The following is an 11,928-nucleotide window of genomic DNA, read 5'->3' on the forward strand; positions in this document are numbered from 1 at the left end:
AGGCCTGGGGAGTGTGCCGTGCCACACAGGCCCCGCCGGCCCTTGCCCGGAGCTGGAAAATGACCGTGTGAGAGCAGCTGACCCCAGGGGAGCTCCGCGCTCCTGCCATGGCTGCAGCATGCGAGGCCCCCTCCTGTGCTGATGCTGTCAGGATGGTGATGTAGTGGGAGGGGGTCCTGAGCTCTGCATCTTTTATATCTTTGAGGAAAGGAGTTTCTTTAAGAGGAGGTCTGATGTCCCTTCCTGCAGAAAGCCCCCCTCCCCCCCCCCCCCCCCCCCCCCCAAGGACTTGTGGCCTGAGGGCTTCAGGAGTGGCTGGCTTGTGAAGAGAGCTGGGTCCTGAGCCCCCTGCCCTGCTGATACCCTGGGATGGGGCTGTGGCAGAAGGAAATGCTCAGCCTCCTGCCTGACCTGGGCTGCAGTCGAGGAGGGACTCAAGGACACCCAGACTGGTGGAGAGCTCAGGCTGCCCTGTTCCAGTTCCTGCTGCTCACTGGGATTTCTTTACGAGCTGCGAAGGGGTGATGGGAGAGAATGTCATGCTTCCCAGCTGCTGCACCTGTACACAGGCACGCACCTTTCCTTTGTGCTTTCCTGGGCTAGTGCCTCAGCATCAGTGAGCTGCTGGCAGGAGAGGCCCCCAAGCCCCCTGTGGTCTCCAGTAGCCGGTGGCTGCTGAAGCGTGTGCTGCACCCTGTGTCTCTCGCAGCCTTACACAGGGACCGGCTGAGTGGGTGAGGAGGGGCAGTGCTTTTGCCTCCAGCTGGGGATGATGCTGAATTTTACGCTAGCTATGAGCAGCATGCACACAGGTACCTCTGGACCCGGGGTCTGGCTGCCCCATTCTGAGGTCCAGGGAGTGCTTCAGGTTGGGCTGTACCTGTGGGTGCCAGGGCTTCAGCAGCTGTCACCTATGTAAGGAGGTTCAGCATAATTTAAGACAACCAAGCCAAAAGGATTGGGCTCCTGTTTCTTAAGATTGAAATTTGGGGTTATAGCTTGGGTGACTTATCCAGAAAGATGTTTCATTTTACAATATTATTTAATGCTTATAGAACAGAGTATTTCCTAATAAATGCTAGACCTAGAGGAGCTGTAGTTAGAGAGCAAGAGGCATTCTGAAGAAATATTCCCACACCAAATACATGTGGAATTAACGCTGTCCTCCTGGGCTTCCAGCGGTGAGCATCCTCAGCTGAGTGTCTAGATGCTGCTTGTTTGTACAGCAAGCCAGTGGTTTGAGAGAATGTGGGGTGACGGCTGGCAACAGTTGGGACCAAGATTTCATGAGTGACTGAAAATTCACAGATCTCAAACTGAGACACTCTACTTTTCCAAGGATGGTGTGTCCAGGCTTGGTGTGTCATCTCAGACCACTTCTCTGAGGCTTCTGTGGGCTTTCTAGGGTGTCTGTCTGAACAGGTTAGACATGTTAGCTGCCTGGAGGGTGAATGCCCTGCTTGGGTGCTGTCACCAGTCAGGAATGCATGTTGTGAATTGGGTGCACTTAGATGCCGTTTTTACAGGGTTAAGTTTCACTCTTGTGTCTTCTCCTGAAAAAGCTTCAGGCTCTTCCCAGATTTTTTTGGGCTAAGGGTGAAAGTGAAAATTCCCAAAAATAAGTAATCCTTATGAACATAAGAGGAGGAAGAGTAGGTTGAAGCTGCACTGTAGATGGAAGCCCTCTGTGTTACGGTTTCTGCTGTGGTGCCATAGTGAAGGTAATGGGGTAACATTTGACATGATAGACTCCTGTCACATCAGTCCAAGGTCCTGTACGTGGTCAAGGTGTATCTGCTTGGCTTTCCAAATACCACGTGGTTGGAAGAGACAGCACTTGGAGACCTACTTTGGCCTTTCACTGTTCTGTGGGTGTTCTGCAACAGCCAGAGGAACTGCTGGGGTCCTGCAATGCAGAGAGTGTGGTCTGGAGGCAGAACAGGCGTTTCTGTGCACAGGTCCAGGAAATGCCCAAGGTATCGGGGTGCCATGAGTATCCAGCAACTGTGATTTTTGGCTTTTCATAATACATGCTGGCTGGAGCTGGCTGGAGCCTGTCTCAATCTGTGTTTTCTTTGCAATGCAGGGTGAGGAAGGCCCTCCCAGTTTGGAGTATATCCAAGCCAAGGACTTGTTCCCCCCGAAAGAGCTTGTAAAGGAGGAAGAGTCATTGCAGGTAAGGAAGGAAAAAACTGAAACAGCTTTGGGATGCAGCTGGCTCAACTCTGGTAGTGTGAAACCTGAGAGCAGTTCTCCAGTGCTGGACATGTTCTGGAAGCCGTGGGCTGGCCAGTGCTGTAGGTCACGTTTGGACTGGCAGGTCCTTCCACGTATGTGGAGGCTGCTGACGGCAGTTCTGTATGCCCTGGCCCTGCCTTCCGAGCCCTGCCAAGATGCTGCAATTTGTACAGCATCACATCTGCTGCTTGGAAATACGGCTGGAGCATGATTCAATAGAGAGCCGTCCTGGGTATTCCCTGTCCTCTGCCTGTGCTGACAGTGAAAAACTATGATGCTTTCTGCATAGCTCTCTGCAGCAGGTAGACATTCCCAGAGAATATCGGGCTTTGCTGTGCCTGTGTAGCCGTACCATGCAATTGCAATGGCTGATCTGGCCCTAGTACACATTGCTCCTGGCATTTTCCTGCTGCAGAGCTGTTGGAAAGAGAAACCTCCATATGGTGCCAGCCTCCTGCTGCAAAAGGCCCCTTGAAAGAGACCTGGGTACTGTTGCTGCTGTGCAGCAAGGGCGGTACTCTGAACAGTGGAAGCCAAAGGCTCATGGTGTTTGCTTCCTTTAACATAGTCTGGCGCTCATCCTCCCCCCTATGACTGGAGCTAGGCTGACATTCTAACTTCTCACTGCTGCTGCAGTATTTGAGTTTGCTCTGATTGGCATCTTCTTGGTAAACGGTGCTGATAAAAGCAAGGACTGAAATGTGGCAACAGGAGAATTGACTTGAAGGAACAAACACAGGCTGAGGATTTGCATGGGGTCAAGGCTGCAGGTCTGCAGGCTTCGGGAGGTGAAGCTGTTGAGACAACTCTGAGCTGAGACTACCTGGAGAAGAGCAGAACCTGCTTTAGTCTTCTGTGCGGAGGAGTGTAAAGTTCACCCTTCCTGAAGGGTAATTTGCCTTCAGTAAATTGTTATTTTAATATCAAGTAAAGTCTAAAAGGATACCATTGTCTTGATAACAAGCTGTATTCAGGCACCTGTCAGTTTATTCCAGGATTTCCCTCTGTCAGTTCTTGCAGTTTTACCATCCCTTTTCTAAACTGTCTCCCTTCTGTTGCTGTGTGAGAGAGCCACGTAAGCAGAAGAAACACATGCCAACTAAAAACAGCTCTGGCAAGTGTGCATAAATAAAATGCAGAAATAGAGTATATTCCCTTAATGTCTAATAATTAACACTCTAAAAGAGTATTCAGACAGATGCCAGTCTAAAGTTGTTATTACTGTACAAGAAACTTAAGAAGGGAGAAGTTGTTAGTACAATTGTCACTTGCACACAGAGTCTAAAACCCATGAAACTCAATTTTTAGGCAGCATATACCCAAGCCATAGAAACAACTTAGAAATAAAGACAAGGTGGTCTGACTTGTACTACTTGGTGTAATGAATTGTTTCGTCAGATGCCCTGACTGGCAAGTAAAGGGCTCTGGCTGAAATGATAAAGCTTCATGACATCTTTTGCATAATTGGTTACCAACATCGCCTGGTGTAGGTAACATTCAGGGAACAATGAGGAGTCTACTTGGCGAAGGAAAAAGGGTCCTGGTGAATTTCAGGCTTTCTACCCTTTTTTTTTTTTTTTTTTTTTTTTTTTTTTTTTACAAGAAAAGACAAGTCAAACTTGGCCATCTGCCAGTATCCCCGGTTTTAAAAGTAGCTATGGCATGTCTGGGCTGATAGTGAAAAGCAGAAAGACACTTGATTATCTGGTTATTTTATTTTTTTTTTAATTCTAATGCAGGTAATTTTAATGAAGTTTCCTCAATCATACAAATTGCTGTACATAGAGATTCCTTCAGAGCCTTGTCAGTGGAAATCAGGGAAAAACTGATTAATTTACTTACCTGGGTTGGTACCACTGAGTCTTGTAGTGCTTCTAAGAGCCCCCTTCATTTAAATGATGCAGCAGGATCATATGCGACACTGCCTTGGGGGGCTGTGCAGAGCACTCCCCAACTCATGTCTGAGCAGTGCCTGAAGTTGTGTCCTTTATCGTACCATTTGTGCTAGGACTGCATTTACCCTGTTCGAAAAGCAGGGACTGTAAATTCCTCAGCCCCTGTGCAACACCCTTGCTGCCAGATACTGGTACTTGGCGTACATAGCACTTATGGTCGCACCTATCCTCTGCAAGTAATCATCCATTAGAAGGTGCTCAGTGGCTCCTGAGGCATCCTTGGAAGAATGTGCATCTCATGGGGCTGGGCAGCGGGTACCAGTGCTGTTTTGTGCTGTTGTCTGTTCTCTGTGCCTGAAGAGCATGTTGCTGTGAATGATTTCCCACGGGAGATGCACTGCGGAGGCTGTAGGAAGAGTGGTTCTTGGCATTTATGGTGCGCAAAGTACTCTGCATGTGTCATGAATTAGTGATGTCTCCCTTCCAGGTCCCATTCACTGTGTTGCAGGGCGAGGGAGTGGAGTATCTTGGCCATGCAAATGATGCTGTGATTGCCATCTCCAACTACCGGCTTCATATCAAATTCAAGGATTCTGTGATCAATGTAAGTCTGGATCTGCCTGTTCCTGCTGCCTGAACCATAATCTCTTGCAGTATTTCAGGGGGGCATAAGCCATTTCTATGGTCTGTGGCATGGGAACTGTGCCTCTTGAAGGATGCCAAACCTGATGCTGTGTCTAGTTACTGCTGGTCATGCAGTTGCTGTTTTGCTGCTTAGTTTTGGTGTGTGGATGGGGTTTTCTTCTGGATAATAATTAGTCTTTCTTTTGCTGTTCTCTTCAAATTCAAGCATTAAACTTCATGGTTTTAAGACTGTTAAGGTGTCTTGCAGGCCTGTTTTAATGAGACTTCTCCTACCTGGAGACCAGCAACTCAGAATCAGACAGTGGGAGCCTGAGGCTTTCTCTAGCTGTCTTGACTTGCCATCTCTTATTGCAGCTTTTGTTTGGCTGTTACCTGTGCTTGTCTGGATGTGATTTAGTCAGTTACTGGCCCCAGGTGGGAGACTGCACAGGGACAGAATAGAAATTGGAATAGTAATTGTTGAAGGAGGCCCTATGCTGAGTCGTGAACCTTCACAGACCTCAGAGCGGGTTTGTAATTAGAATTAGAAGCTCATGGATGTTGATAAAGCCATGACTCTGTGTGATGGGCCTGCGGGTAAGGCTGCTGTCTGCTATGTGATGTGGTATGTCTTGTCATGCCCTATGTTGGTCCCTCGCAGGTGCCTTTGAGGATGATGGAAAGTGTGGAGTGTCGGGATATGTTCCAGCTTCACATTGTCTGCAAGGACTCCAAAGTGATCAGGTATCCAGTTTATTGCTGTATTGTAGATGCCACTGCAGGCCAGTTGCCGTGATCAGCTCTGGTGTCTCCCTCTGTGCTGCCATTGGAATGGAGCTGTTTGTGGCCAGGGTTACTAAGACTTGGTATTTTGTCCCTTTTACTGGTTAAGTGGAGCAGAGCTTCCTGTCTGTCTTGGCTGGATGAACGTATCCACTGAGGATAATGTGCATTTGGGTTTGTAGGTGCCATTTTTCCACCTTTAAGCAGTGCCAGGAGTGGCTGAAGAGGCTAACTCGAGCCATTGCCCGCCCTGCTAAGCCTGAGGACCTGTTTGCATTTGCCTACCATGCGTGGTGCTTAGGAGTCTGTGTTGATGAGGAGGATCAACATGCCCATCTCTGCCGTCCAGGTAAGCTGCTGGTGTGTCCCCTTCCTGCTTTTCTGTCCAGAAGCACTGCAACGCAATTTGAACTGTTTTTCATAAACTGATGTCTGGCTATGTCTTAAATCTCTGCTGTAGCCATAGCCCAAGTTCATCTTGCTGAGGGGCATCCTATACCTGGTCTAGAGATCCAGCTGATGGCCCAGTGTGGCTGGATAACAAGCGCAGTAAAAAGAGTAATAGTAATAAGCACAATAAGGAGCATTCTGAGCCAGCTGCACATAAGCAGCTTTTCCCTTTCTCCTTGTGAATGAAGAAAACATCCCGCACTTTGTACTGTCATCATGATGATGGAGAGCTCAAGCAGTCTTGTCCCTGTATAGTAAACATCATCAGATTTGAGGCAGCATAATTAATACGAATCCATCTGCATCTCTTCTCCAGCACCTAGAAATGCAGTGACATTCCTGTGATAGGTCTGTGGAGATGTCTGGCTCATCTTTGTGGAGGCACAAATAACATCTGAATCCATAAGGAGAAAATCAGAGCTGGGATGGTGCCCTCGTGTGGATTGCGAGTTTCCCTTCTCTGGGAACGCAAAGTTCACTTGCTATTCTTTTTCTTTAAGCAGCTTCATAATTAATAAAAGGGGATTAAAATGAGTGATGAACCTGGCTTTAGACTTAAAAATGTGCTGATACAAGAGGAGAGAAGCAGTAGCCTGCATGAAATGCCCATACACAGTTTGGGATGGAGGGATGGGGTTGAACAGTATAGCTGAAAGAGAAACACTAAACTATCTGTTCTTACTGTGTCCCAAACACCAGCCATTGGGAGGGGTTTGCTGTCTTTCCTTTAGAGAAAGTAGTATTCTCTAGTATAAACAAACTTGCCTGTGGAAATTGTTGCTGCAGGATATGAATGAGGCAAAGAGCTTTGCAGTATTTATTTATTAACAAGATTTGACATTAAGGCAACAAAGGCATCCAGAATTTGTAAGTCAAGGCTAAAACATAAGAGAGCAAACCCTGAGTCAGCTTCTGAGAGAGCAGTCTGGAAGAAGGAACTGCCTGGTGTGGGTGCTCAGTACTGCTCTGCCATGGGGTTCCTGACATCCACTTTGGAAGCCATCTATGTCAGAAGGGCAAAAGTGGATTAAATTAACCCCCCCCACTCCCACACTGATGTGGGAAGGCTTTCGTCGTCCACTCTGTGCCCTGACACTGAGAGATGGTCTGACTTGACAAAATAAGCAGAGGAGCCCCTGTGAGGGACAAGTCTCTTTGGCTTCTGAAGCAAGATCCCTGCCATCCAGCTGTCCTGTAGTTTGTCTCCAGCCTATTGATAGCTGCTATGGAGCTGCCACTGATGTGTTTGGATTTCATCAGTTCTGCTTAGCTGTCAGTAAATACCTTGTGCTCTATTCTTCCAGGAGACCATGTGAGATACCGATTTGAGATGGAGTTGGTGAGGATGGGCTTTGACTTGCAGAATGTCTGGCGCGTCTCTGACATCAACAACAATTACAAGTGAGTGTTTCACCACCAGGCGCTCCCCACTCTCCTCTTTCCTTACCTTCTTCCCTTCACAATCCCTGTTCAGAGCAGTGGGTGAGTCAGACTCTAGCTAATCCTCCTTCCTGGCCTTGATAACCCTCAGGCAGATCAGCATATGAGCCAGATCCCCTTTCTTTCTGCCTTTTGCATTGTGGAATTGAAGAAGGAATACAGTCCAAACACCAGAGCTAGCAGCAATTGCAAATGCTGCTAGGTAGTTTATAATGTGGTGGCCATAATTCATCCCTGAAGTCGTGGAGGAACAGTTAATCACAGGATTGATTGCCTTTCCTGGTCAGTTGTTCTCTCTAAAGTGCTTGCACTGTTTGAAATGAAAAACACAGAGTTTTGGTAAAGTTGGGCAGCTCTTCAGCTCTGTTGAGAAACTGGGGGCAAGCCAGTGGAGGGCTGTCAGGATGCTCAGAAGCCTGGGGAATGAGTGGGGCTTGTTCTGTCTGGTGCAGAAGAGGCTAAAGTGTGATCCGCTTGCAGACTACAGCTGCTGAAGGGCATTTATGAAGGTGATGGAGTGAAACTCTTCTGACAGTGGCAGATAACTGAATGAGAGGCAACAGCCACAAGGTGCAGCTTGGGAGGTTCAAACTGGACATGGGAGGAAAAAAAAAATCATTCCCCCAGGAGCATGGTGCTGTGCTGGGGCAGATTCCCAGAGGTGTGGGCTCTCCATCATGACGGCATGTCAAGTCTTAGATGATCTAGTGTTGGAGGTGGTCCCCTGTGAGCAAAAGATTGGTTATCTCTAGAAAGCCTCTCCCCGCAGCACATCAGTGATTGCAGCCTGTCTCCTCTTGGAGAAGAGCACAGGAGCTCTTGGAGAAGTGCTGCTGCATTTTTTGCAGCAGGTGGCATTAAGCCAACAGGATTTTATTAAGCTTTGACAGACATACTCATTTCTGCATTCCTTATAATCCATTTATTGAAACGACTGATACCCCTCAGTCTTCTCTTGATGTCTCAGCCAGTAAAGGCACGCCCATCACCCATGTGTTGAATAGTTCCAGGTCACCAGTTTCTTGTGCAAACTATGAGAAGCCTCAGGCACGCTGGCCTGGGGGAAATCCTGGTGTTTTTCTGCCTGTTCTCTTCTCTCTTCCTCAAGAGTCCAGGCAGCAGGCACCAGATTTGGGATTTGGTTTACAGTTTCTACTTGGCCATATTGACAGCATTGTCACTTTTGGACTGTTAACGTGACTTTGATGGCATTTATGCAGTTTCTCCATGGATGTCAAATGAAAATGGCTTTTCCTGAACTGCTGAGGTTTGGGAGTGCACAACCTGTAGGTCCCTGCCCTAGGCAGAATCTCTGCATGTCTTTCAGAGCAGTCGGGCTTCCTCTGCTGCTTGATTTTTGGGATGTGCTTCCCTCTGATTATTTCAGAAAGTTCAACTTAGATTGACCATCTGTGGTTTGCTTCCTGGCCAGTAATAAACAGCAATTATCTGCCTTTAGAGAAGTTGACTGTTTTATTTTCAACCAAACCAGGGAAGAAGGAACTTGAAATAAACCTCAGCAAGCTGGATGCAGGCTTGGTTTTGCTTTCCTTCATCTGCTGGGTTCCTACCTGGGGATCCTGGCAGCATCCTGGCAGGTCATAGCTTTCTGCAGACATCCCAAGATCTCAGAGGTGTGTGATCTGCTCGTGCAACTCAGAAACCACTTCTCTCTTGCTGCTTCGGGGAGTGTGTCTTTAAATCCTGCCTTGGCTTTTGATCATTACCACCTGCCTCTATTCACAGGAATCGGGTTACTTTTTAACTGTTTATAGTCTTTTTATCTTTTACTTCCCAGCATTAGCAAACCAGTGTTGTTAGAGATAGGATACTCCAAGGTAATGGCTTTGTTCGCTGTCTTTCAAGTCTGTTTCGAGATGTCCTTATCTGGAAACTATTATCTTCTTCCTGGTGACAGCCATCATAAAATTAGAGCAATACAGGCATATAATAACCACTCCTTCAGTCTTGATAAAAGTATACTATTTCAGCATACAATGATAATAAAATCATTACATGATCTCTGTGGCTCACATCTTCAGTGATCTGTATACCCAGAGAAATGGGCACATTCTGACATTACCCATCTGGTGTACCCATGTTGTCTCATATTGACCTTAATGCTGGTGGGTTTGGTACAGGTTTAGTTGCTTCAAAAAGGGAAAAACATTCACCTTTTCTTCATTGTTGACACTTGTTCTCAGCTTTGATCTTTTTACAGTTGTGGTTTTATTTATTTTTGATTTTATGAGGAAAAAAGCTGTCTGGAGTTCTGCGTTACAGGTTTAGACAGCTGATGTTTCCTGCTTGTTTTTGTGACTGCTCTTAATTCATACTTTGTCTTACTCTGTAACAGTTCTCTACAAATTCTAGTACTATCCTTCGCTTTTATTGGTAAAGTGATAATTAGTGTTCTTGCTTGTATTTGCCGTATGAATGTGTAGACAATAAGCCTACAAGGGCAGTTAGCAATAAAATGTGTGTGCTTGCTTTCTGGGAAGGAAGCTCTCTCACTGGACTGGCTGTTACCTTTGTGGTAAGAAGATGCTTCATCAGTCCTTGTCCGTAGGTTTGGCTTCTGCTGATTTATACATTTGTGGTGTTAAAGCCACCTTTTTCTGGGATCAAACCTCACAGTTTCAAAAATGTTTCTTTTAGTGTGCTGGGTCAGCGTGGTCCCAGTGGTGTTTCAGGCCACCCGTCTGTCATCCTCATTGCTTCACTGCTCATCTTTTTCAAGTGAGCGTATTGCACAATGCAGGGACAAGCATGGTTCTCCTTAGTGTTCCCTTTGTTGTGAAAAATGGCCACTGAAGTTCTGTGCCATTTATTTTCAAGAGTTACTGTTTCGTAAGAGAAGCTTCCTTCAAGTCTTTGGTGAGCCACCTGTTAAAAAACACACAAGAAAACAAATCAGAAAAAACACTTCTGAAAATCCAAATTGCTTGTCAGCCACATGAGCTTTATCTGCTCGTTTGGTGATGTTTCCAGCAAACTACATACGTGAGGTGCAACCTCCCCCCAGAAAAAAGTTGCGTTGACTCTTTCAAAGTGCACCGTATTTACCCTTGCACCAACTGTGACAGTCAGTTGCTGGTACAGAAGTCAGACTTCAGTGGTTTCCCACATTCACCCTGGAGACCTTTTTATAAAATTGATACCGTGTTTGCCACCTTTCGTTCCTCTGGCACCCAAGCCAATGTAAGCAAAAGTTTACACATCTCAGTTAATCTTTCACCTGGTGTGCGTTTGGGTAGCAGTGGAAATACCAAGCATCATCTAGTCCTGGTGATGAGTTACTCCTTGTTCCTAACAGATTGTTCTTAAACTTCCCCTGCAGACGTTTCCATGTTAGTGTCTTCACGTGCCTTGTCCCTTGTAAAACAGGGTTAGGTCTGGCAGATTCTTTGTGGGTTCTTCTGCTGAACATAAGTGCAAGTAGTTTTGATTTTCGGTAGTGATCCTGCTGATCTATTAGACTTTCAATTTCAGTAGCTGGCTGATACCTACAAGACGTTTGAAAAAGGTCTTCAGAGTTTCAATCTTCTAACAGGTCATTTCTCAAAAACTGCACAACATGTCTCATTTCAACTTTTTAATTCAGGTGTACATTTGGCTTCTCTAATGTCCTTTGGAAACATTTCCCCTCTCTGAAGGTTATCCTTTTATTTCTAAAACCCTTCTTTTGTTCACTGTTTTACCCTGCCAGCTCTTTCTGATCTTTGATGCATTTTGTATTGCCATTGAATAGCATGTTTAAATAACCATCATATCATCTGCAAGCTTTTTTTTTTTCTTTCCCCCTTTTCTGAAACTCATTGTTACTGTCATGGGAGGCTTATCCCCTGTAAAAATATTGTTACAGTATTCATCACACAGCAGAATTCAACAAAGTGATTTTTCCAGTTACTCTGTTTTGGAGTAGCTTAGGACTAAAGGAAGAGTTAAATACTTCTGTATTATTTGGCTGGTAGCACCAAGAAACAGCTGATTATGTCTAAAAATGTTGCATTTAGCATCAAGAAAATGTATGAGACAATTTGTTTTATGTGGAAGCAACACAAGTCTCCCATGGCAATTTCTGCTCTTGCAGCCTTTCTGCATCTCTTCCAGCCTCTCATGGATGTTGTTGCTGTCGCTTCAGTGGTTGGTAGTGTAGCCTCAATGCTGTTCTCTTTCTCTTTAGGCTTGGGATTTGAGTTCGTGCACATTTTGCATTGCTTGTGGATGCTGGTGACTTAGCCTCACACTTTTACCTTCACATTTTCCTGGGACATACCACACTTTGTTCACTAGCTCAGCCTATTTCAGTCTTCCTACAAAGCTTGTACTCTGAAATTTAGCATACCACTAATAATCTGCCTTGTATCAAGTTTATAAGGTGTTGTTAAGCCAACATATTAATTTATTCTGGCTTTTCAGTTCCTCTGTTTTTTGGAATTCTAGCCTAGAAGCACAAGTTTGTTTGTCTTGATCTCATTGCCTGTTTTTATGCATC

The 11,928-nt window shown here is 45.9% G+C and overlaps 1 protein-coding gene across 5 annotated transcripts in view; it reads left to right on the forward strand.

The window, feature by feature from the left end:
* MTMR4 (myotubularin related protein 4) overlaps positions 1-11,928 on the forward strand; it is a 57,775-nt gene that overhangs the window by 29,368 nt on the left and 16,479 nt on the right. For 4 of the 5 annotated variants that reach the window (XM_080388509.1, XM_080388510.1, XM_080388512.1 and 1 more), the window contains exons 3-7: positions 2,087-2,176; positions 4,621-4,737; positions 5,419-5,501; positions 5,723-5,889; positions 7,295-7,391. In XM_080388509.1, the coding sequence (XP_080244635.1) occupies positions 2,087-2,176; positions 4,621-4,737; positions 5,419-5,501; positions 5,723-5,889; positions 7,295-7,391 (554 nt within the window). Of the gene's footprint in view, positions 1-450; positions 570-2,086; positions 2,177-4,620; positions 4,738-5,418; positions 5,502-5,722; positions 5,890-7,294; positions 7,392-11,928 lie in introns of those variants that run through there. The other variant, XM_080388508.1, reaches the window with a different exon arrangement.

The sequence above is a fragment of the Falco punctatus genome, assembly GCF_963210335.1.
Source record: "Falco punctatus genome assembly, chromosome: 1".
Classification (NCBI taxonomy): domain Eukaryota; kingdom Metazoa; phylum Chordata; class Aves; order Falconiformes; family Falconidae; genus Falco; species Falco punctatus.